General features: G+C 40.5%; 1 protein-coding gene across 1 annotated transcript in view; it reads left to right on the forward strand.

Moving 5' to 3' along the window:
• Nucleotides 1–24,927, forward strand: part of LOC136554315 (protein EFR3 homolog B-like) — a 67,558-nt gene extending 42,631 nt beyond the window's left edge. The window contains exons 12-17 of the mRNA XM_066546164.1: nucleotides 2,162–2,216; nucleotides 8,957–9,129; nucleotides 15,909–15,984; nucleotides 19,415–19,576; nucleotides 24,285–24,461; nucleotides 24,916–24,927. Of these exons, the coding sequence (XP_066402261.1) occupies nucleotides 2,162–2,216; nucleotides 8,957–9,129; nucleotides 15,909–15,984; nucleotides 19,415–19,576; nucleotides 24,285–24,461; nucleotides 24,916–24,927 (655 nt within the window). The remainder of the gene's footprint in view (nucleotides 1–2,161; nucleotides 2,217–8,956; nucleotides 9,130–15,908; nucleotides 15,985–19,414; nucleotides 19,577–24,284; nucleotides 24,462–24,915) is intronic.
• Nucleotides 24,928–26,681: the final 1,754 nt, after the last annotated feature.

Below are 26,681 nucleotides of genomic sequence, written 5' to 3' on the forward strand. Positions count from 1 at the left end.
TTCCTGAAATTCTGAAAATTCCCAGATCCAGAATTCCCAAAATTCTGAGAATTCCCAGATCCAGAATTCCTGAAATTCCCAAAATTCCCAGAGCCAGAATCCCCAGAGCCAGAATTCCTGAAATTCCCAGAGCCAGAATTCCCCAATCCAGAATACCCAAAATTCTCAGAATTCCCAATCTGGAATTCCCGAAATTCTGAGAATTCCCAGAATTCCCAAAATTCCCAAAGCCGGAATTCCCAAACCTCCCAGATTTCTGACAATTCCCAGAATTCCCAGAATTCCCAAAAATTCCCAGAATTCCCAGATCCAAAATTCCCAAAATTCTCAGAATTCCCAGATCCAAAATTCCTGAAATTCCCAAAATTCCCAGAGCCGGAATTCCCAAAATTCGAGGAATTCCCAGGTCCAGAATTCCTAAAATTTCCCAGATCCAGAATTCCCAGAATTCCCAAAATTCCCAAAGCCAGCATTCCCAAACCCCCCAGATTTCGGACAATTCCCAGAATTCCCGGCATTCCCAGAATTCCCAAACCCCCAGATTCCAGACAATTCCCAGAATTCCCAGACCCCTCAGATTTCAGGGAATTCCCGGCATTCCCAAACCTCCCAGTTTTGGACAATTCTCAGATTTCAGGGAATTTCCGGCATTCCCGGATTTCGGACAATTCCCAGAATTCCCGGAATTCACAAACCCCCCAGATTTCGGACAATTCCCGGAATTCCCGGAATTCCCGGCATTCCCAAACCCCCCAGATTTTGGACAATTCCCAGAATTCCCAGATTTCAGAGAATTCCCAGCATTCCCAAACCTCCCAGGTTTTGGACAATTCCCAGATTTCAGGGAATTCCCGGCATTCCCAGATTCCGGACAATTCCCGGAATTCCCAAACCCCCCAGATTCCGGACAATTCCCAAAGCTCCCGGATTTCTGACAATTCCCGGCATTCCCGGCATTCCCAGATTCCGGACAATTCCCAGAATTCCCAAACCCCTCAGATTTCAGGGAATTCCCGGAATTCCCAAACCCCCCAGATTTCGGACAATTCCCAAAGCTCCCAGATTTCAGGGAATTCCCGGCATTCCCGGATTCCGGACAATTCCCAGAATTCCCAGAATTCCCAAACCCCTCAGATCCCGGACAATTCCCAGATATTCCCAAACTCCCAGATTTCGGACAATTCCCAGAATTCCCGGAATTCCCAGAATTCCCAAACCCCCCAGATTTCGGACAATTCCCAGATTTCAGGGCATTCCCGGATTTCTGACAATTCCCGGCATTCCCAGATTCCGGACAATTCCCAGAATTCCCAAACTCCCAGATTTCAGGGAATTTCCAGACCCCTCAGATTTCAGGGAATTCCCGGAATTCCCAAACCCCCCAGATTTCGGACAATTCCCAGAATTCCCAGATTTCAGAGAATTCCCAGCATTCCCAAACCTCCCAGGTTTTGGACAATTCCCAGATTTCAGGGAATTCCCGGCATTCCCAGATTCCGGACAATTCCCGGAATTCCCAAACCCCCCAGATTCCGGACAATTCCCAAAGCTCCCGGATTTCTGACAATTCCCGGCATTCCCGGCATTCCCAGATTCCGGACAATTCCCAGAATTCCCAAACCCCTCAGATTTCAGGGAATTCCCGGAATTCCCAAACCCCCCAGATTTCGGACAATTCCCAAAGCTCCCAGATTTCAGGGAATTCCCGGCATTCCCGGATTCCGGACAATTCCCAGAATTCCCAGAATTCCCAAACCCCTCAGATCCCGGACAATTCCCAGAATTCCCAAACTCCCAGATTTCGGACAATTCCCAGAATTCCCGGAATTCCCAGAATTCCCAAACCCCCCAGATTTCGGACAATTCCCAGATTTCAGGGCATTCCCGGATTTCTGACAATTCCCGGCATTCCCAGATTCCGGACAATTCCCAGAATTCCCAAACTCCCAGATTTCAGGGAATTTCCAGACCCCTCAGATTTCAGGGAATTCCCGGAATTCCCAAACCCCCCAGATTTCGGACAATTCCCAGATTTCAGGGCATTCCCGGATTTCTGACCATTCCCGGCATTCCCGGATTCCGGACAATTCCCGGAATTCCCAGAATTCCCAAAATTCCGGACAATTCCCCGATTTCCCAGCGCTGCCTTTGTCTCCTGCAGGGCGCAGAACCGGAACCGCCTGACCCAGGTGATGCTGCTGAAATCCCTGCTCCAGGTGGGAAAATCCCTCAAACAATCCCAGGAAAATCCTGGGAAAAATCCTGGAAAATTCCAGAAAAATGCCAAAAAAATCCCTGGAAAAATAAAAAAAAACCCTTGGAAAATTCTGGGAAAAATCCCAGGAAAATTCCAAATAAAACCCCAGAAAATGGAAAAAAAATCCTGGAAAAATCCCCAAAAAATCCTCCAAAAAAATGCCAGGAAAATCCCTGGAAAAATCCCCAAAAAATCCTCAAAAAAATTCTGGGAAGATCCTGGAAAATTCCAGAAAAAACCCCCAGAAAATGCCGAAAAATCCCGGGAAAAATCCCGAAAAAATCCCCCCGAAAATTCCAGAAAAATCCCAGAAAATGCTGGGAAAATCCCTGGGAAAAATCTTGGAGAAATCCTGGAAAAATCCTGGGAAAAATCCTGGAAAATTCAAGAAAAAAACCCAGAAAATGCTGAAAAATCCCTGGAAAAATCCAGAAAAAATCCCCCCCCCCCCCATTCCAGGAAGATCCTGGAAAATTCCAGAAAAACCCCAGAAAATGCTGGGAAAATCCCTGGGAAAAATCTTGGAGAAATCCCAGAAAAATCCTTGAAAAAATTCTGGGAAAATCCCAGGAAGATTCCTGAAAAAAACCCAGAAAATGCCGAAAAATCCCTGGAAAAATCCAGAAAAAATCCCTGGAAAAATCCTGGAAAATTCCAGAAAAATCCCAGAAAATGCAAAAAAACATCCTGGAAAAATCCCTGGGAAAATATTGGGAAAATCCCAAAAAAATCCTCAAAAAAATTCTGGGAAGATCCTGGAAAATTCCAGAAAAATGCCCAAAAAATCCCTGGAAAAATAATAAAAAAAAAACCTTGGAAAATTCTGGGAAAATCCCAGGAAAATTCCAAATAAAACCCCAGAAAATGGAAAAAAAATCCTGGAAAAATCCCAAAAAAATCCTCCAAAAAAATGCCAGGAAAATCCCTGGAAAAATCCCCAAAAAATCCTCAAAAAAATTCTGGGAAGATCCTGGAAAATTCCAGAAAAAACCCCCAGAAAATGCCAAAAAATGCCTGGGAAAAATCCCTGGAAAAATCCCGAAAAAATCCCCCCGAAAATTCCAGAAAAATCCCAGAAAATGCTGGGAAAATCCCTGGGAAAAATCTTGGAGAAATCCTGGAAAAATCCTGGGAAAAATCCTGGAAAATTCAAGAAAAAAACCCCAGAAAATGCTGAAAAATCCCTGGAAAAATCCAGAAAAAATCCCCCCCCCCCCAATTCCAGGAAGATCCTGGAAAATTCCAGAAAAACCCCAGAAAACGCTGGGAAAATCCCTGGGAAAAATCTTGGAGAAATCCCAGAAAAATCCTTGAAAAAATTCTGGGAAAATCCCAGGAAGATTCCTGAAAAAAACCCAGAAAATGCCAAAAAATCCTGGGAAAATCCCTGGAAAAATCCCAGAAAAAAACCCAGAAAATGCCTGGAAAATCCCTGGAAAATTCTTGGGGAAATCCAGAAAAAATCCTTGAAAAAAACCCAGGAAGAATCCAGAAAAAAACCCAGAAAATGCCAAAAAATCCTGGGAAAATCCCTGGAAAAATCCAGAAAAAATCCTGGTAAAATCCTGGAAAATTCCAGAAAAATCCCAGAAAATGCAAAAAGACATTCCAGAAAAATCCCTGGGAAAATATTGGGAAAATCCGAAAAAAATCCTCAAAAAAATTCTGGGAAGATCCTGGAAAATTCCAGAAAAATGCCCAAAAAATCCCTGGAAAAATAATAAAAAAAAACCTTGGAAAATTCTGGGAAAATCCCAGGAAAATTCCAAATAAAACCCCAAAAAATGGAAAAAAAATCCTGAAAAAATCCTCCAAAAAATTCTGGGAAAATTCCTGAAAATTCCACAAAAAAACCCCCCAGAAAATGCCAGGAAAATCCCTGGAAAAATCCCCAAAAAATCCTCAAAAAATTTCTGGGAAGATCCTGGAAAATTCCAGAAAAAACCCCCAGAAAATGCCAAAAAATGCCTGGGAAAAATCCCTGGAAAAATCCAGAAAAATCCCCCCGAAAATTCCAGAAAAATCCCAGAAAATGCTGGGAAAATCCCTGGGAAAAATCTTGGAGAAATCCCAGAAAAATCCTGGGAAATTCCAGAAAAAAACCAGAAAATGCCTGGAAAATCCCTGGAAAATTCTTGGGGAAATGCAGAAAAAATCCTCCAGAAAATCCCTGGAAGATTCCAGGAAAAAACCCCAGAAAATGCCAGGAAAATCCCTGGAAGAATCCCAGGAAAAATCCTCCAAAAAATTCTGGGAAAATCCTGGAAAATTCCAGAAAAAAGCCCCAGAAAATGCCCAAAAAATTCCTGGGAAAAATCCCTGGGAAAATCCAGAAAAAATCCCCCCCAAAATTCCAGGAAGATCCTGGAAAATTCCAGAAAAAACCCAGAAAACGCTGGGAAAATCCCTGGGAAAAATCTTGGAGAAATCCCAGAAAAATCCTTGAAAAAATTCTGGGAAAATCCCGGGAAGATTCCAGAAAAAAACCCAGAAAATGCCGAAAAAATCCTGGAAAAAATCCTGGGAAATTCCAGAAAAAATCCTGGGAAAATCCTGGGAAATTCCAGAAAAATCCCAGAAAATGCCAAAAAAACATCCTGGAAAAATCCCTGGGAAAATATTGGGAAAATCCGAAAAAAATCCTCAAAAAAATTCTGGGAAGATCCTGGAAAATTCCAGAAAAAACCCCCCGAAAATGCCAAAAAATGCCTGGGAAAAATCCCTGGAAAAATCCAGAAAAATCCCCCCGAAAATTCCAGAAAAATCCCAGAAAATGCTGGGAAAATCCCTGGGAAAAATCTTGGAGAAATCCCGGAAAAATCCTGGGAAAAATCCTGGAAAATTCAAGAAAAAAACCCCAGAAAATGCTGAAAAATCCCTGGAAAAATCCAGAAAAAATCCCTGGAAAAATCCTGGAAAATTCCAGAAAAATCCCAGAAAATGCCAAAAAAACATCCCAGAAAAATCCCTGGGAAAATATTGGGAAAATCCGAAAAAAATCCTCAAAAAAATTCTGGGAAGATCCTGGAAAATTCCAGAAAAATGCCCAAAAAATCCCTGGAAAAATAATAAAAAAAAACCTTGGAAAATTCTGGGAAAATCCCAGGAAAATTCCAAATAAAACCCCAGAAAATGGAAAAAAAATCCTGGAAAAATCCCCAAAAAATCCTCAAAAAAATTCTGGGAAAATCCTGGAAAATTCCAGAAAAAAAACCCAGAAAATGCCAAAAAATTCCTGGGAAAAATCCCTGGGAAAATCCAGAAAAATCCCCCCGAAAAATTCCAGAAAAATCCCAGAAAATGCTGGGAAAATCCCTGGGAAAAATCTTGGAGAAATCCCAGAAAAATCCTTGAAAAAATTGTGGGAAAATCCCGGGAAGATTCCAGAAAAAAACCCGGAAAATCCCTGGGAAAATCCCAAAAAAATCCTGGGAAAATCCTGGAAAATTCCAGAAAAATCCCAGAAAATGCAAAAAGACATCCCAGAAAAATCCTGGGAAAAAATCCCTGGGAAAATCCCAAAAAAATCCTCAAAAAAATTCTGGGAAGATCCTGGAAAATTCCAGAAAAATCCCTGGAAAAATAATAAAAAAAACCTTGGAAAATTCTGGGAAAATCCCAGGAAAATTCCAAATAAAACCCCAGAAAATGGAAAAAAAATCCTGGAAAAATCCCCAAAAAATCCTCCAAAAAAATGCCAGGAAAATCCCTGGAAAAATCCCCAAAAAATCCTCCAAAAAATTCTGGGATAATCCCTGAAAATTCCACAAAAACCCCCCAGAAAATGCCAAAAAATTCCTGGGAAAATCCCTGGAAAAATCCCCAAAAAATCCTCAAAAAAATTCTGGGAAGATCCTGGAAAATTCCAGAAAAAACCCCAGAAAATTCCTAAAATATCCCTGGAAAAATCTTGGGGAAATGCAGAAAAAATCCTCGGAAAAATTCGTTTTTTTTTTTTCCTGAGTTTTTTTGGAAAAATTCTTTGGGGATTTTTGGGATTTTAGGGGGGATTTTTTTAGGGAATTTTTGGGAATTCTTTGGGATTTTTTTAGGGAATTTTTGGGAATTCTTTGGGATTTTTTTAGGGAATTTTTGGGAATTCTTTGGGATTTTTGGTGGGATTTTTTGGGAATTCTTTGGGATTTCTGGTGGGATTTTTTGGGAATTCTTTGGGATTTTTTTAGGGAATTTTTGGGATTCATTGGGATTTTTGATGGGATTTTTTGGGAATTCTTTGGGATTTTTGGTGGGATTTTTTGGGAATTCTTTGCGATTTTAATGGGGGATTTTTGGGAATTCTTTGGGATTTTAGGGGGGATTTTTTGGGGGTTTTTGGGAGATTTTTTGGAGATTTTAGGGGGGATATTTTGGGCATTTTTGGGAATTCTTTGGGATGTTAGGGGGGATTTTACAGGAGATTTTTTGGGAATTTTTTGGGATTTTACAGGAGATTTTTTGGGAATTTTTTGGGATTTTACAGGGGATTTTTTGGGAATTTTTTGGGATTTCACGGGGGATTTTTTTGGAATTTTTGGAGATTTTTAGGGGGGAGTTTTTGGGGAGTTTTGGGAATTCTTTGGGATTTTAGGGGGCATTTTTTGGGGGTTTTTTGGAGATTTTAGGGGGGATTTTTGGGGATTTTAGAGGGGATTTTGGGGGGATTTTTTGGGATTTTGGGAATTCTTTGGGATTTTAGGGGGAATTTTTGGGGCATTTTTCGGAATTCTTTGGGATTTTAGGGGAGGTTTTTTGAGGATTTTTGGGAATTCTTTGGGATTTTGGGGGGGATTTTTTGGGAATTTTTGGGAATTCTTTGGGATTTTAGGGGGGATTTTTTGGGAATTTTTGGGAATTCTTTGGGATTTTAGTGGGGATTTTTTCCTGGATTTTTGGGAATTCTTTGGGATTTTAGGGGGGATTTTTGGGGGGTTTTAGAGGGGATTTTGGGGGGATTTTTTGGGGATTTTAGGGGGCATTTTGGGGTTTTTTTCAGAATTCTTTGGGATTTTAGGGGAGGTTTTTTGAGGATTTTTGGGAATTCTTTGGGATTTTTAGAGGGGAATTTTTGGGGATTTTTGGGGGATTTTTTGGGGATTTTTTTGGCATTTTTGGGAATTCTTTGGGATTTTAGGGGGGATTTTTGGGAGATTTTTGGGGAATTTTTTGGGGTTTTAGGGGGGATTTTTTGGGATTTCTTTGGGGTTTTATGGGTGATTTTTTGGGAATTTTTGGGAATTTTAGGGGGGATTTTTTGGGCATTTTTGGGAATTCTTTGGGATGTTGGGGGGATTTTACAGGAGATTTTTTGGGAATTTTTTGGGATTTCACGGGGGATTTTTTGGGAATTTTTGGAGATTTTTAGGGGGGAGTTTTTGGGGAGTTTTGGGAATTCTTTGGGATATTGGGGGGAGTTTAGGGGGGATTTTTTGGGAAATTTTTGGAATTTCACGGTGGATTTTTTGGGAATTTTTGGAGATTTTTAGAGGGGAGTTTTTGGGAGTTTTTGGGAATTCTTTGGGATATTCGGGGGGAGTTTTTGGGGATTTATTTGGGCAGTTTTTGGAATTCTTTGCTATTTTAGGGGGATTTTTGGGAATTCTTTGGGATTTTAGGGGAGATTTTTTGGGGATTTTGGGGGGGATTTTTAGTGGATTTTTGGGAATTCTTGGGGATTTTGGGGAGGGATTTTTTGGGGAATTTAGAGGGGGATTTTTTTGGCATTTTTGGGAATTCTTTGGGATTTTAGGGGGGATTTTTGGGAGCTTTTTTGGGGATTTTTTGGGAATTCTTTGGGGTTTTATGGGTGATTTTTTTGGGAATTTCTGGAGATTTTAGGGGGGATTTTTTGGGCATTTTTGGGAATTCTTTGGGATTTTAGGGGCGGAATTTTTGGGAATTCTTTGGGATTTTTAGGGGGGGATTTTTGGGGTATTTTTCGGAATTCTTTGGGATTTTAGGGGAGGTTTTTTTTCAGATTTTTGGGAATTCTTTGGGATTTTAGCGGGGATTTTTTCCTGGATTTTTGGGAATTCTTTGGGATTTTTTGTGGATTTTTGGGAATTCTTCGGGATTTTAGGGGGGAGTTTTGGGGATTTTTGGGAATTCTTTGGGATTTTAGGGCCTTTTTCAGGATTTTTTGGGAATTCTTTGGGATTTTAGGGGGAATTTTTGGGATACTTTTTGGAATTCTTTGGGATTTTAGGGGGGATTTCTTGACTCCTGCCCATTCTGTGTCCCTTTAGTTCCAATTTCCAGGGTTTTTTTGTCATTTTTTTTGTTGGATTTTGCTCATTCTCCATCTTTTCCCTTCTCTTTTATGCTTCCCGTGAATTCCCTGTGATCCTGGGCTGGATTCCTGCCCATTCTCTGTCCCTTCAGTTCCAATTTCCAGGGGTTTTTGTCATTTTTTTCTGTTGGATTTTGCTCATTCTCCATCCTTTCCCTTCTTTCTCCTTTTATGATTCCCATCAATTCTCTGTGATCCTGTGCTTGATTCCTGCCCATTCTCTGTCCCTTCATTTCCAATTTTCAGGGTTTTTTTCACTTTTTCTGTTGGATTTTGCTCCATTCTCCATCCTTTCCCTTCCCGTGGATTCTCTGTGATGCTGTTCTTGACTCCTGCCCATTCTCTGTCCCTTCATTTCCAATTTCCAGGGGTTTTTTCACGTTTTTGGTTGGATTTTGCTCCATTTTCCCCAGGTTTCCTCGGGCCTGCAGAGCAGCAGCCTCCTGACGGCGCTGCCCGGGCCCCTCCTGGAGCGGCTGCTGGCGCCGGGGCTGCTCCGGGAGCCGCGGCTCCAGAGCTTCGTCCTCGACATCCTGGGCTCCTTCATCGACCGGCGCCGCCTGCGGCCCCGCCTGCGGCCCAGCAGGTCAGGCACAGGGCCGGGCAACGGCGGGGAAAGGCAGGGAATAGTGCCAGGGAAATCCAGGGAATAATGGCAGGGAAAGGCAGGGAATAATGGCAGGGAAAGGCAGGGAATAGTGCCAGGGAAATGCAGGGAATAATGCATGGAATAATGGCAGGGAAAGGCAGGGAAAGGCGGGGAATAATGGCAGGGAAAGGCGGGGAAAGGCAGGGATAATGGCAGGGATAATCCATGGAATAATGGCAGGGAAAGGCAGGGAATAGTGCCAGGGAAATCCAGGGAATAATGGCAGGGAAAGGCAGGGAATAGTGCCAGGGAAATCCATGGAATAATGGCAGGGATAATGCATGGAAATGCAGGGAATAATGGCAGGGAAAGGCAGGGAATAGTGCCAGGGATAATCCAGGGAATAATGCATGGAATAATGCCAGGGAAAGGCAGGGAAAGGCAGGGAATAATGGCAGGGAAAGGCAGGGAATAATGGCAGGGAAAGGCAGGGAATAGTGCCAGGGATAATGCATGGAAATGCAGGGAATAATGGCAGGGAAAGGCAGGGATAATGCAGGGATAATGCATGGAATAATGCCAGGGAAAGGCAGGGAAATGCAGGGAATAATGGCAGGGAAAGGCAGGGAATAGTGCCAGGGAAATCCAGGGAATAATGCATGGAATAATGGCAGGGAAAGGCAGGGAAAGGCAGGGAATAATGGCAGGGAAAGGCAGGGAATAATGGCAGGGAAAGGCGGGGAAAGGCAGGGATAATGGCAGGGATAATCCATGGAATAATGGCAGGGAAAGGCAGGGAATAATGGCAGGGAAATCCATGGAATAATGCATGGAATAATGGCAGGGAATAATGGCAGGGAAATCCATGGAATAATGGCAGGGAAAGGCAGGGAATAGTGCCAGGGAAATCCATGGAAAGGCAGGGAAAGGCGGGGAAAGGCAGGGAATAGTGCCAGGGAAATGCAGGGAATAATGGCAGGGAAAGGCAGGGAATAATGGCAGGGAAATCCATGGAATAATGGCAGGGAAATGCATGGAATAATGGCAGGGAAATCCATGGAATAATGGCAGGGAAAGGCAGGGAATAATGGCAGGGAAAGGCAGGGAATAGTGCCAGGGAAATGCAGGGAATAATCCATGGAATAATGCCAGGGAAAGGCGGGGAAAGGCAGGGAATAATGGCAGGGAAATCCATGGAAATCCATGGAATAATGCCAGGGAAAGGCGGGGAAAGGCAGGGAATAGTGCCAGGGAAATGCAGGGAATAATGCATGGAATAATGGCAGGGAAAGGCAGGGAAAGGCAGGGAATAATGGCAGGGAAAGGCAGGGAATAGTACCAGGGAAATCCATGGAATAATGGCAGGGAAATCCATGGAATAATGGCAGGGAAAGGCGGGGAAAGGCAGGGAATAATGGCACGGATAATCCATGGAATAATGGCAGGGAATAATGCCAGGGAAAGGCAGGGAAAGGCAGGGAATAGTGCCAGGGATAATCCAGGGAATAATGGCAGGGAAAGGCAGGGAATAATGGCAGGGATAATGCATGGAATAATGGCAGGGAAAGGCAGGGAATAATGCATGGAATAATGCCAGGGAAAGGCAGGGAAAGGCAGGGATAATGGCAGGGATAATCCATGGAAATGCAGGGAATAATGGCAGGGAAAGGCAGGGAAAGGCACGGAATAATGCCAGGGATAATCCATGGAAAGGCAGGGAATAATGGCAGGGATAATCCATGGAATAATGCCAGGGAAATCCATGGAATAATGCTGGGGAAAGGCAGGGAAAGGCAGGGAATAGTGCAGGGATAATCCATGGAAATGTAGGGAATAATGGCAGGGAAAGGCAGGGAATAATGCCAGGGAAATCCATGGAATAATGGCAGGGAATAATGGCAGGGATAATCCATGGAATAATGCCAGGGAAATCCATGGAATAATGCTGGGGAAAGGCGGGGAAAGGCAGGGAATAGTGCCAGGGATAATCCATGGAATAATGGCAGGGAAAGGCGGGGAATAGTGGCAGGGAAAGGCAGGGAATAGTGGCAGGGAAAGGCAGGGATAATGGCAGGGATAATGGCAGGGAAATCCATGGAATAATGGCAGGGAAAGGCAGGGAATAATGGCAGGGATAATCCAGGGAATAATGGCAGGGAAATCCATGGAATAATGTCAGGGAAAGGCAGGGAATAGTGCCAGGGAAATCCAGGGAATAATGGCAGGGAAAGGCAGGGAATAATGGCAGGGATAATCCAGGGAATAATGGCAGGGAAATGCATGGAAATGCAGGGAATAATGGCAGGGAAATCCATGGAATAATGGCAGGGAAATCCATGGAATAATGGCAGGGAAAGGCAGGGAATAATGGCAGGGAATAATGGCAGGGATAATGGCAGGGATAATGGCAGGGATAATGGCAGGGAAAGGCAGGGAATAATGCCAGGGAAATCCATGGAAAGGCAGGGAATAATGGCAGGGATAATCCAGGGAATAATGGCAGGGAAACCCATGGAATAATGCTGGGGAAAGGCGGGGAAAGGCAGGGAATAATGGCAGGGAAAGGCAGGGAATAGTGCCAGGGAATAACGCCAGGGAAAGGCCGGGAATAACGCCAGGGAAAGGCACACAATAATGCCAGGGAAATCCAGGGAAATGCACGGAATAATTCCATGGAAATGCCAGGGAAATGCATGGAAATGCAAGGAATAATGCCAGGGAAATGCACGGAAATGCAGGGAAATGCAGGGAATAATGCCAGGGAAATGCAGGGAATTCCATGGAAATGCAGGGAAATGCAGGGATAATGCCAGGGATAATGCCAGGGAAAGGCACACAATAATGCCAGGGAAATCCATGGAATAATGCCAGGGAATAATGCCAGGGAATTCCATGGAAATGCAGGGATAATGCCAGGGAAATGCACACAATAATTCCACACAATTCCAGGGAAATGCACACAATAATTCCACATAAATCCATGGAAATGCACACAATAATTCCACATAAATCCATGGAAATGCACACAATAATGCCACATAAATCCATGGAAATGCACACAATAATTCCACATAAATCCATGGAAATGCACACAATAATGCCACATAAATCCATGGAAATGCACACAATAATGCCACATAAATCCATGGAAATGCACACAATAATTCCATGGAAATGCACACAATAATTCCACATAAATCCATGGAAATGCACACAATAATTCCACATAAATCCATGGAAATGCACACAATAATTCCACATAAATCCATGGAAATGCACACAATAATTCCACATAAATCCATGGAAATGCACACAATAATGCCACATAAATCCATGGAAATGCACACAATAATTCCACATAAATCCATGGAAATGCACACAATAATTCCACATAAATCCATGGAAATGCACACAATAATGCCACATAAATCCATGGAAATGCACACAATAATTCCACATAAATCCATGGAAATGCACACAATAATGCCACATAAATCCATGGAAATGCACACAATAATGCCACATAAATCCATGGAAATGCACACAATAATTCCATGGAAATGCACACAATAATTCCACATAAATCCATGGAAATGCACACAATAATTCCACATAAATCCATGGAAATGCACACAATAATTCCACATAAATCCATGGAAATGCACACAATAATTCCACATAAATCCATGGAAATGCACACAATAATGCCACATAAATCCATGGAAATGCACACAATAATTCCACATAAATCCATGGAAATGCACACAATAATTCCACATAAATCCATGGAAATGCACACAATAATTCCACATAAATCCATGGAAATGCACACAATAATTCCACATAAATCCATGGAAATGCACACAATAATTCCACATAAATCCATGGAAATGCACACAATAATTCCATGGAAATGCACACAATAATGCCACATAAATCCATGGAAATGCACACAATAATTCCACATAAATCCATGGAAATGCACACAATAATTCCCCCCAATAATCCCCCCCAATAATTCCACACTTTGGGCATTCTGGGGGAAATACAATGGGGATTGAGGGCATTGTTTACAGGATTTTGTCAGGAGTTTTCAAATTTTTTAGAGATTTTTTTAATAGGTTTTCTCAGATTTTTATACATTTTTAATAGGTTTTCTCAGATTTTTTAGAGATTTTTTTTAGGTTTTCTCAGATTTTTTTATAATTTTTTTCAGATTTTTTATAGAATTTTTCAGTTTTTTTACAGATTTTTAATAAAATTTTTACAGATTTTTTTATAGATTTTTTACAGATTTTTAATAGATTTTTTTATTCAGATTTTTGAGATTTTTTTATGGAATTTTTACAGAATTTTTAATAGAATTTTTAAAGATTTTTTTTATAGATTTTTCAGGTGTTTTCAGAGTTTTTATAGAATTTTTAATAGATTTTTATAGACTTTTTTAGATTTTTTCACTTTTTTTGCAGAATTTTTTTAGATTTTTTTAGATTTTTTTCAGATTTTTATAGGTTTTTTCAATATTTTTATAGCATTTTTTCAGATTTTTAATACATTTTTACAGATTTTTTATACATTTTTCAGATTTTTTATAGAATTTTTACAGATTTTTTTATAGAATTTTTACAGATTTTTTTAGATTTTTATAGAATTTTAAAAATTTTTAATAGATTTTTATAGATTTTTTGAGATTTTTAATAGAATTTTTCCAGATTTTTCATATTTTTTCCAGATTTTTATAGATTTTTAATAGATTTTTTTAGATTTTTTATAGATTTTTTTTAGATTTTTTTTTAGATTTTTTTATAGATTTTTCAGGTTTTTTCAGAGTTTTTATAGAATTTTTAATAGATTTTTATAGAATTTTTTCAGATTTTTAATAGATTTTTATAGATTTGACATTTTTTCATATTTTTCCAGATTTTTAATAGATTTTTAATAGATTTTTTAGATTTTTTATAGATTTTTTCAGATATTTTAATAGATTTTTTTCAAATTTTTTATAGAAAATTTTCAGATTTTTTTTCAGATTTTTTAAATAGATTTTTTACAGATTTTTTACAGATTTTTTCAGATTTTATTGCCAAAATTTTTCAGATTTTTTAACAGATTTTTTATAGATTTTTTCAGATTTTTTATTGAATGTCTTCAGATTTTTTACAGAATTTTAATAGAATTTTTCCAGATTTTTTCAGATTTTTATCAGATTTTTACAGATTTTTTTAGATTTTTTATAGATTTTTTCAGATTTTTTTCATACTTTTTCCAGACTTTTATAGATTTTTTCGGATTATTTTTTCGGATTTTTTTTTCAGATTTTTAATAGAATTTTTACAGATTTTTTCAGATTTTTTTCAGATTTTCTTAGAATTTTTTCAGATTTTTTATAGAATTTTCACATATTTTACAGATTTTTGTAGCATTTTTTCGTATTTTTAATAGAATCTTTTCAGATTTTTCATAGCTTTTTTCAGATTTTTTGTAGAATTTTTTAATACAATTTTTTCAGATTTTTTACAGAATTTTCCCAGATTTTTTTACATTTTTTCCAGAATTCAGGATTTGGGATGGGGAATTCAGGATTTCCAGGATTTGGGGTGACCATTCTGATTTTTGGGGTGGTAATTGTGATTTTTGGGATGATAATTCTGATTTTTGGGGTTATAATTCTGATTTTTGGGGTAATAATTCTGATTTTTTGGGTAATAATTCTGATTTGTGGGGTGATAATTCTGATTTTTGGGGTGATAATTCTGATTTTTAGGTTGACAATTCTGAATTTTAGGTTGACAATTCTGATTTTTTGGGTAATAATTCTGATTTTTGGGGTGATAATTGTGATTTTTTGGGTAATAATTCTGATTTGTGGGGTGACCATTCTGATTTTTGGGGTGATAATTCTGATTTTTGGGTGACAATTCTGATTTTTGGGGTGATAATTCTGATTTTTGGGGTGATAATTGTGATTTTTGGGGTTATAATTGTGATTTTTGGGTGACAATTCTGATTTTTGGGATTATAATTCTGATTTTTTGGGGTGACAATTCTGATTTTTGGGGTGACAATTCTGATTTTTGGGGTGATAATTCTGATTTTTGGGGTGATAATTGTGATTTTTGGGGTGATAATTGTGATTTTGGGGTGACAATTCTGATTTTTGGGGTGACAATTCTGATTTTTGGGGTGACCATTCTGATTTTTGGGGTGATAATTCTGATTTGTGGGGTGATAATTCTGATTTTTGGGGTGATAATTCTGATTTTGGGGTGATAATTCTGATTTGTGGGGTGATAATTCTGATTTTTGGGGTGATAATTCTGATTTTGGGGTGACCATTCTGATTTTTGGGCTGATAATTGTGATTTTTGGGTGACAATTCTGATTTTTGGGGTTATAATTCTGATTTTTGGGGTGAGAATTCTGATTTTTGGGGTTATAATTGTGATTTTTGGGGTTATAATTCTGATTTTTGGGTGACAATTGTGATTTTTGGGGTGACCATTCTGATTTTTGGGGTGACAATTCTGATTTTTGGGGTGATAATTGTGATTTTTGGGGTGATAATTGTGATTTTGGGGTGACAATTCTGATTTTTGGGGTGATAATTGTGATTTTTGGGGTTATAATTGTGATTTTTGGGTGACAATTGTGATTTTTGGGGTGATAATTCTGATTTTTGGGGTGACAATTCTGATTTTTGGGGTGACAATTCTGATTTTTGGGGTGATAATTGTGATTTTTGGGGTGATAATTGTGATTTTTGGGATTTTCCCCAGTTCCATCCCGGATCTGTCTCTGCTGAAGCTGAGGGTGGAGAAATGCTCCCGCCAGGATTCCGTCTTCATGAAAAAGGTCTGGAAAAATCCCAAATTCCCCAAATTTCCCCCAATTTCCCCCAATTTCGGGGCGTCCTGAGGTGGCCAAATGGGGGAGAATCCCCGGATTTGGGATTGCAGCTGCTCCCGAGGGGATTTGGGCATTCCCAGGGCTGGGATTTGCCCAATTCCAGAATTTTCTTTGGGAATTTTCCTTTTCCGTGGGGGTTTTCCCGGGGAATTCCCAAATCCCCCCCAAAAAATTCCTGCCAAAAAAAAAGGAAAAAAAATCTCCAAAATGGCCAAGAATTCCCCAAAATTCCCCTAAAAATCCTGAGGAATGAAAAGAAAAAATTCCCCAAAATTCCTCAAAATCCACTTGAAATCCCGAAGATGTCACAAAAGTCCTAAAGAAATCCTGAAGAATTCCTGAAAAACCCAAAAAATAAATAAAAAATCCCCCCACACCCATTGAAAAACCTCCAAATTAACCCCCAAATATCCCAAAAATGCACCAAAAAATAGATTTAAAAATCTAAAAAAAAACCCTAAAAAATCCCCCCAAAAATAAAAGAAAATCCAAAAACAAAACCAAAAAAAATTCCCATAAATCCCTTTTAAAGAAACCCTGAAAAAAGCTCTTATTATACAAACAAACCCAAAAATTCTCAAAAAAATCCCAAAAATTTCTATTAAAAATCCTCCAAAAATGCCCAAAAACTCCTAAAATCCCCCCAAAATTTCTCAAAAAAAACCCCCTAAAAATCTCCCTTAAATCCCCCCTCCAAAACCCCAAAAATCCCAAAGAATTCCAAAAAAATTCTGAAAAATTCTTCAAAAAACCCTAAAAAATCCCCCAAAAATCCCCCCACACCCATTGAAAAACCTCCAAATTAACCCGCAAATATCCCAAAAATGCACCAAAAATTAAATTTAAAAATCTAAAAAAAATCCCCAAAAAATCCCCCCAAAAATAAAAGAAAATCCTACAAACAAAACCAAAAAAATCCCATAAATAGATTTAAAAATCTAAAAAAATCCCCAAAAAATCCCCCCAAAAATAAAAGAAAATCCTAAAAACAAAACCAAAAAAATCCCATAAATAGATTTAAAAATCTAAAAAAAACCCTAAAAAATCCCCCCAAAAATAAAAGAAAATCCAAAAAACAAAACCAAAAAAAAATCCCATAAATCCCTTTTAAAGAAACCCTGAAAAAAGCTCTTATCATCCAAACAAACCCAAAAATTCTCAAAAAAATCCCTTTAAAAATCCTCCAAAAATGCCCAGAAACTCCTAAAATCCCCCCAAAAATTCTCCAAAAAACCCTAAAAAATCTCCCCTAAATCCCCCTCCAAAAACCCAAAAATCCCAAAAAAAAATCTGAAAAATTCTCCAAAAAACCCTAAAAAATCCCCCAAAAATCCCCCCACACCCATTGAAAAACCTCCAAATTAACCCCCAAATATCCCAAAAATGCACCAAAAAATAGATTTAAAAATGTTTTTAAAAAATCCCTAAAATCCCCCCAAAAATAAAAGAAAATCCTACAAACAAAACCAAAAAAATCCCATAAATAGATTTAAAAATCTAAAAAAAACCCTAAAAAATCCCCCCAAAAATAAAAGAAAATCCTAAAAACAAAACCAAAAAAATCCCATAAATAGATTTAAAAATCTAAAAAAAACCCTAAAAAATCCCCCCAAAAATAAAAGAAAATCCTAAAAACAAAACCAAAAAAATCTCATAAATCCCTCTTAAAGAAACCCTGAAAAAAGCTCTTATTATCCAAAAAAACCCAAAAATTCTCAAAAAAATCCCAAAAATTTCTATTAAAAATCCTCCAAAAATGCCCAGAAACTCCTAAAATCCCCCCAAAAATTCTCCAAAAAACCCCTAAAAAATCTCCCCTAAATCCCCCTCCAAAAACCCAAAAATCCCAAAGAATTCCAGAAAAAATGCTGGAAAATTCTCCAAAAAACCCTAAAAAATCCCCCAAAAATCCCCCCACACCCATTGAAAAACCTCCAAATTAACCCCCAAGTATGCAAAAAATGCACCAAAAAATAGATTTAAAAATCTAAAAAAAAACCCTAAAAAATCCCCCCAAAAATAAAAGAAAATCCCAAAAACAAAACCAAAAAAAATCCCATAAATTTCTCTGAAAAAATCCTGAAAAAAGCTCTTAGTATCCCAAAAAAATCCTCAAAAACTCTCAAAAAATCCCATTAAAAACCCCAAAAAACCCTCCGAAAAACCACGGAAAAAATCCTGGAAAAAATACCTCCAAACAATCACCAAATAATCCTTAAAAATCCTCTGAAAACCCCCCAAAAATCCCGAAAAATCCAAGAAAATGTCCCGAAAATTCTCTTAAAATCCCCCCCCAAACCCCTAAAGAATCCCACAGAAACCACCAGAAATCTCTTAAAATTTACAAAACCCCCCTGAAAAATCCCATTAAAATCCCCTTAAAATGCTCCCAACAAATAACCAAAAATTCCCCTAAAATCCCCAAAGAATTCCTAAAAAAACCTCCCAAAAATCACTGGAAAATCACTGAAAAAGCACCAAAAACCATCAAAAATCCCACCAAAAAAAATCTAAAATATCCCCCAAAATCAGCAAAAAACCTCCAGAAACCCACAAAAAATCTAAATAATCCCCCAAAAATCCCTCAAAATTCCCCAACCCCAAAAAACCCCAAAATTCCCATTTTTCCCCCATTTTTTCCCTGCCTGTCCCAGCCCGAAACCCAGGAAAAACCCCCCAAAAACCCGTGAAAAACCCCAAAAACCCATTAAAACCCCCAAGAAACCCCCCAAAAACCACGGGAAAATCACTTCCAAAAATCACTGAAAGAAACACCGAAAAGCCTCCAAAAAATCACCAAAAAATCCTTAAAAATGTCAAAATATCCTCTAAAAATTCCCCCAAAAAGTCCTCAAAAAATCCTTAAAAATCCCCCAAAAATCTCAAAAAAAGTCCCCAAAAAAATCCCCAAAATTCCCCAACCCCAAAAAACCCCAGAAACCCCCCAAATTCCCATTTTTCGCCCCTTTTTTCCCTGCCTCTCTCAGCACGGCTCGGCGCTGCTGTGCCACGGGCTCCCCTCAGCACTCCCTGCATGCCCTCAAACAGCCCCAAAACCCAGGAAAAACCCCAAAAAACCCATTAAAAACCCCAAAAAACCCGTTAAACCCCCCAAAACACATTAAAAACGCCAAAAAACCCTGAAAGCCCCAAAAAACCACGGAAAAATCACTTCAAAAATCACTGAAAAAAACACCGAAAAGCCTCCAAAAAATCACCAAAAAATCCTCAAAAATCCTCTAAAAATCCCCCCAAAATCCTCTAAAAATCCCCCAAAAATCTCAAAAAAAGTCCCACCAAAATCCCCCAAAATTCCCCAACCCCAAAATCCCCCCAAATTCCCATTTTTCGCCCCGTTTTTCCCTGCCTGTCTCAGCACGGCTCGGCGCTGCTGTGCCACGCGTTCCGCGTGTGCCGCCTGTGCCCGGCCTCCCCTCAGCACTTCCGGGCCCTCTTCCGGCTCCTGGCGCTGCTCAGCCTCGAGCTCGGCACCGATGACGTCATCACCGACCTCCTGCGCCTCGTGCTCGCCCTGCAGGTACCGGGCGGCCGCGTTCGGGGCCGTTTTTGGGGGCTTTTTTTGTTTTATTTTTGTGATTTTAGGAGATTTCCGGGGAATTTGTGTTGCATTTTTGGGGGGTTTGGGGAATTTGGGGGATTTTTTTCATTTTAGTGGGATTTTTGGGGGTTTTTTTGAGGCTTTTGGGGGAGGTTTGGAGGAATTTTTAGGGGTCTTTGAGGCGATTTTATGGGAATTTTTGAGGGATTTTTTCGGTTTCTTTGTTGGATTTTTTGGGGGATTTTTCTGGGTTTTTTCGGGATTTTTGTGGAAATCTTTGGGGTTTACTGTGGGGTTTTGGGGGTTTTTTCAGGGTTTTTCAGGGTTTTTTTGGGGTTTTTAATTGGGATTTCCACCGATGACGTCATCACCGACTCCTGCGCCTCGTGCTCGCCCTGCAGGCACCGAGCGGCCAAATTTGGGGCCGTTTTTGGGGTTTTTTTTTGTTTTTTTTTTTGTTTTAATTTTGGGATTTTAGGGGATTTCCGGGGAATTTGTTTTGCATTTTTGGGGGGTTTGGGGAATTTGGGGGATTTTTTTCATTTTATTGGGATTTTTGGGGGTTTTTTTGAGGCTTTTGGGGGAGGTTTGGGGGAATTTTTAGGGGTCTTTGGGCGATTTTATGGGGGCTTTTTTGAATTCTTAGGGGTCTTTGAGGCGATTTTATGGGAATTATTTTTATTTTTAGGAGGTTTTTGGGCGATTTTCTGGGGATTTTTGAGGGATTTTTTATTTTTTGGTAGAATTTTTGGTGGACTTTATTGGGGGAGATTTTGTGAATTTTTGGGGGAATTTTTCTGGACTTTTTCGGGATTTTTGTGGAAATCTTTGGGGTTTACTGTGGGGTTGTGGGATTTTTCTGGGTTTTTGAGGGTTTTTTGAGGAATTTTTGAGGGTTTTTTGGGGTTTTTAATTGGGATTCCCACCGATGACGTCATCACCGACCTCCTGCGCCTCGTGCTCGCCCTGCAGGTACCGGGCGGCCGCGTTCGGGGCCGTTTTTTGGGGGCTTTTTTGGGTTTTTTTGTTTTAATTTTGTGATTTCCGGGGATTTCCGGGGAATTTGTGTTGCATTTTTGGGGAGGTTGGGGAATTTTGGGGATTTTTTTCATTTTATTGGGATTTTTTAAGGTTTTTTTCGAGGATTTTGGGGGAGGTTTGGAGGAATTTGTAGGGGGTTTTGGGCAGATTTTTTTGGGATTTCTGGAATTTTTAGGGGTCTTTGAGGCGATTTTATGGGAATTTTTAAAATTTTTAGGGGTCTGGGCAATTTTATGGGATTTTTGAGGGATTTTTCCGTTTCTTTGGTGGATTTTTTGGGGGAGATTTTGGGAATTTTTGGGGGGATTTTTCTGGGCTTTTTTGGGATTTTTGTGGAAATCTTTGGGGTTTACTGTGGGGTTGTGGGATTTTGGGGGTTTCTTGAGGGTTTTTTGAGCGTTTTTTGGGGTTTTTTGGGGTTTTTAATTGGGATTTCCACCGATGACGTCATCACCGACTCCTGTGCCTCGTGCTTGCCCTGCTGGCACCGAGCGGCCGAATTTGGGGCCGTTTTTGGGGGTTTTTTTGGGTTTTTTTGTTTTAATTTTGGGATTTTAGGGGATTTCCGGGGAATTTGTTTTGCATTTTTGGGGAGGTTGGGGAATTTTGGGGATTTTTTTCATTTTATTGGGATTTTTGGGGGTTTTTTTGAGGATTTTGGGGGAGGTTTAGGGGAATTTGTAGGGGGTTTTGGGCAGATTTTTTTGGGATTTCTGGAATTTTTAGGGGTCTTTGAGGCGATTTTATGGGAATTTTTAAAAATTTTAGGGTCTTTGGGCAATTTTATGGGGATTTTTGGAATTTGTGGGGGGTTTTTGGGCGATTTTATGGGGATTTTTGGGGGATTTTTCGGTTTTCTGGGGGGAGAATTTGGGGCGATTTTGGGAATTTTGGGGGGATTTTTTCTGGGTTTTTTGGGGATTTTTGTGGAAATCTTTGGGGTTTACTGTGGGGTTGTGGGATTTTTCAGGGTTTTTTGAGGGTTTTTTCAGGGTTTTTTGAGGGTTTTTTGGGGTTTTTAATTGGGATTTCCACCGATGACGTCATCACCGACTCCTGCGCCTCGTGCTCGCCCTGCAGGTACCGGGCGGCCGCAGGTGCCGTTTTTGGGGGCTTTTTTGGGTTTTTTTGTTTTAATTTTGGGGGCTTTTTTGGGTTTTTTTGTTTTAATTTTGTGATTTTAGGGGATTTCCGGGGAATTTGTTTTGCATTTTTGGGGGGTTTGGGGAATTTTGGGGATTTTTTTCATTTTATTGGGATTTTTTAAGGTTTTTTTCGAGGATTTTGGGGGAGGTTTGGAGGAATTTGTAGGGGGTTTTGGGCAGATTTTTTTGGGATTTCTGGAATTTTTAGGGGTCTTTGAGGCGATTTTATGGGAATTTTTAAAATTTTTAGGGGTCTGGGCAATTTTATGGGATTTTTGAGGGATTTTTCCGTTTCTTTGGTGGATTTCTTGGGGGAGATTTTGGGAATTTTTGGGGGGATTTTTCTGGGCTTTTTTGGGATTTTTGTGGAAATCTTTGGGGTTTACTGTGGGGTTGTGGGATTTTGGGGGTTTCTTGAGGGTTTCTTGAGCGTTTTTTGGGGTTTTTTGGGGTTTTTAATTGGGATTTCCACCGATGACGTCATCACCGACTCCTGTGCCCCGTGCTCGCCCTGCAGGCACCGAGCGGCCGAATTTGGGGCCGTTTTTGGGGGGTTTTTTTGGGTTTTTTTTGTTTTAATTTTGGGATTTTAGGGGATTTCCGGGGAATTTGTTTTGCATTTTTGGGGAGGTTGGGGAATTTGGGGGATTTTTTTCATTTTATTGGGATTTTTGGGGGAGGTTTGGAGGAATTTTTAGGGGTCTTTGAGGCGATTTTATGGGAATTTTTGAGGGATTTTTTCGGTTTCTTTGTTGGATTTTTTGGGGGATTTTTCTGGGTTTTTTCGGGATTTTTGTGGAAATCTTTGGGGTTTACTGTGGGGTTGTGGGATTTTTCTGTGTTTTTGAGGGTTTTTTGAGGGTTTTTTGGGGTTTTTTTGGGGTTTTCAATTGGGATTTCCACCGATGACGTCATCACCGACCTCCTGCGCCTCGTGCTCGCCCTGCAGGCACCGAGCGGCCGCGTTCGGGGCCGTTTTTGGGGTTTTTTTGGGTTTTTTTGTTTTAATTTTGTGATTTTAGGGGATTTCCGGGGAATTTGTTTTGCATTTTTGGGGGGTTTGGTGAATTTTGGGGATTTTTTTCATTTTATTGGGAATTTTTGGGGGTTTTTTTGAGGATTTTGGGGGAGGTTTAGGGGAATTTGTAGGGGGTTTTGGGCAGATTTTTTTGGGATTTCTGGAATTTTTAGGGGTCTTTGAGGCGATTTTATGGTAAGTTTTAAAATTTTTAGGGGTCTTTGGGCGATTTTATGGGGTTTTCTGGAATTTGTAGGGGTTTTTTGGGCGATTTTCTGGGGATTTTTGGGGGATTTTTCGGTTTTTTGGGGGGAGAATTTGGGGCGATTTTGGGAATTTTTGGGGGGATTTTTCTGGGTTTTTTCGGGATTTTTGTGGAAATCTTTGGGGTTTACTGTGGGGTTGTGGGATTTTTCAGGGTTTTTGAGGGTTTTTTGAGGGTTTTTTGGGGTTTTTAATTGGGATTTCCTCCGATGACGTCATCACCGACCTCCTGTGCCCTGTGCTCGCCCTGCTGGCACTGAGCGGCCGAATTTGGGGCCGTTTTTGGGGGTGTTTTTGGGTTTTTTTGTTTTAATTTTGTGATTTTAGGGGATTTCCGGGGAATTTGTTTTGCATTTTTGGGGGGTTTGGTGAATTTTGGGGATTTTTTTCATTTTATTGGGATTTTTTAAGGTTTTTTTCGAGGATTTTGGGGGAGGTTTGGAGGAATTTGTAGGGGGTTTTGGGCAGATTTTTTTGGGATTTCTGGAATTTTTAGGGGTCTTTGAGGCGATTTTCTGGGAATTTTTAAAATTTTTAGGGGTCTCTGGGCGATTTTATGGGGTTTTCTGGAATTTGTAGGGGTTTTTTGGGGCGATTTTCTGGGGATTTTTGGGGGATTTTTCGGTTTTCTGGGGGGAGAATTTGGGGCGATTTTGGGAATTTTTGGGGGGATTTTTTCTGGGTTTTTTGGGGATTTTTGTGGAAATCTTTGGGGTTTACTGTGGGGTTGTGGGATTTTTCAGGGTTTTTTGAGGGTTTTTTCAGGGTTTTTTGAGGGTTTTTTGGGGTTTTTAATTGGGATTTCCACCGATGACGTCATCACCGACCTCCTGTGCCCTGTGCTCGCCCTGCAGGCACCGAGCGGCCGAATTTGGGGCCGTTTTTGGGGGGTTTTTTCCATTTTAGGGGATTTTGGGGGAATTTCTTTGGGGACTTTTAGAATTTCTTTGGGGGTGGATTTTTGGTAGAACTTTTGGGCAATTATTTGGGATTTTTTTTTTAATTTTGGGGGGATTTTTTGGGCATTTTTGGGATTTTTTTGGCGGGATTTTTGGCGACTTTTGCTAGAATTTTTGGGCAATCGTTTGGGCTTTTCGGGGGCAATATTTGGGATATTTTTTGGGATTTTGAGGGGGTGTTTTGGGAGCATTCCTTTGGGTTTTTTATGGGATTTGGGGCTGTTTGGGTGCTTTGGTCTCATTTCCCTTCCCGCCCTCAGGACGTGGCTCAGGAGGAGCCGCAGCTGCCGGAGCTGTCGCGCTGCGCTCTGCCCGCCCTCGGAGCCGCCCTGCTGCAGTTCCTGGCCCACCTGCTGGGGGTGCCCGCGTTCCTACAGCACGTCCAGGAGGTCAGAAAAATCCCAGAAAAATCCTACAAAAATCCTACAAAAAATCCCGCAAAAAATCCCAGAAAAATCCCCCAAAAATCCCCCAAAAAATCCCCCAAAATCCCCAATTCTGGGGCCATATTTGACCATTTATTTGGATTTTTGGGGATTTTTAAGGGCGATTTTGAGGGAGTTTGGGGTTTTGGGATTTGGGGTTTTTGGGGTTTTTGGGGTATATTGGGGGTATTTTGGGGTATTTTGGGGTGTTTGGGGTTGGTTTGGGGTGTTTGGGGTTGGTTTGGGGTTTGTGCTGGAGCCGCCCTGCTGCAGTTCCTGGGCACCTGCTGGGGGTGCCTGCGTTCCTACAGCACGGCCAGGAGGTCAGAAACATCCCAGAAAAACCCCAGAAAAATCCTACAAAAATCCCGCAAAAAATCCCAGAAAAATCCCGCAAAAATCCCCCCAAAATCCCCATTTTTGGCACTGTTTTTGACCATTTATTTGGATTTTTGGGGATTTTTAGTGGGGAATTTGAGGGACTTTGGGGATTTGGGATTTAGGATTTTGGGGACTTTGTAGGATTTGGGGTTTTGGGGTATTTTGGGGTGTTTGAGGTTGGTTTGGGGTTTGTGCTGGAGCCGCCCTCCTGCTCTTCCTGGCCCACCTGCTGGGGGTGCCCGCCTTCCTACAGCACGGCCAGGAGGTCAGAAAAATCCCAGAAAAATTCCAGAAAAATCCCAGAAAAATTCCAGAAAAATTCCAGAAAAATCCTACAAAAATCCCCCAAAAAATCCCCCAAAAAATCCCCCAAAAAATCCCCATTTTTGGCGCCGTTTTTGACCATTTATTTGGATTTTTGGGGATTTTTAAGGGGATTTTTCAGGGGGAATTTGAGGGAGTTTGGGGATTTGGGATTTAGGATTTTGGGGACTTTGTAGGATTTGGGGTTTTGGGGTATTTTGGGGTTGGTTTGGGGTTTGTGCTGGAGCCGCCCTGCTGCAGTTCCTGGGCACCTGCTGGGGGTGCCTGCGTTCCTACAGCACGTCCAGGAGGTCAGAAAAATCCCAGAAAAATCCTACAAAAATCCCACCAAAATCCTACAAAAATCCCGCAAAAAATCCCAGAAAAATCCCCCAAAAAATCCCCCAAAATCCCCAATTCTGGGGCCATATTTGACCATTTATTTGGATTTTTGGGGATTTTTAAGGGCGATTTTGAGGGAGTTTGGGGTTTTGGGATTTGGGGTTTTTGGGGGTATTTTGGGGTGTTTGGGGTTGGTTTGGGGTTTGTGCTGGAGCCGCCCTCCTGCTCTTCCTGGCCCACCTGCTGGGGGTGCCTGCGTTCCTACAGCACGGCCAGGAGGTCAGAAACACCCCAGGAAAATCCTACAAAAATCCCCCAAAAAATCCCAGAGAAATCCCCCAAAAATCCCCCAAAAAATCCCAGAAAAATCCCCCAAAAATCCCCAAAAAAATCCCCCAAAATCCCCATTTTTGGGGCCGTTTTTGACCATTTATTTGGATTTTTGGGGATTTTGGGGGGGAATTTGAGGGAATTTGGGGTTTTGGGATTTGGGATTTTTTGGGTTTTATTGGGGTATTTTGGGGTATTTTGGGGTTTGTGTTTGGAGTCACCTTCCTGCAGCACATCCAGGAGGTGGAAAACACCAAAAACCCCATAGAAACCCCATAGAAACCCCATAAAAATCCCATAAAAACCCCAAAACCTAAAAATTACCAAAAAAACCCCACAAAAACCCCAAAAATGCCTGGAAAATTGTGGGAAAATTCCCCAATTCTGGGGCCATTTTGGAAGCTTTTTTTGGGGATTTTTAGGGGGGAATTTGAAGGGATTTGGGATTTTTTGGGATTTGGGGTTTTTTGGGGTTTGGGATTTTTAGGAGATTTGGGGTTTTTTGGGGTTTTATTGGGATTTTTTTGGGATTTTTTTGGGATTTGGGTGTTTGGCTCAGAGCCACCTTCCTGCAGCACAGCCAGGGGGTGGGAAACCCCAAAAAAATCCCACAAATCCCATCAAAATCCCATCAAATTCCCCCCAAAATCCCATCAAAACTCTAAGACCCCAAACCCACAAAATTCCCCAAAAAATCCCGCAAAAATTCCCAAAAAATCCCCAATTTTGGGGCCTTTTTTTAAGATTTCTGTTGATTTTTGCAGCTTTTTAGGGGATTTTCAGGAGGATTTTTAGGGGAATTTTAGGGGGATTTTTAGGGACATTTTTCAGGGGATTTTTAGGGACATTTTAGGGGATTTTTAGGGGAATTTTAGG

The sequence above is a fragment of the Molothrus aeneus genome, chromosome 3 (assembly GCF_037042795.1).
Source record: "Molothrus aeneus isolate 106 chromosome 3, BPBGC_Maene_1.0, whole genome shotgun sequence".
In the NCBI taxonomy this organism is placed as follows: Eukaryota; Metazoa; Chordata; class Aves; order Passeriformes; family Icteridae; genus Molothrus; species Molothrus aeneus.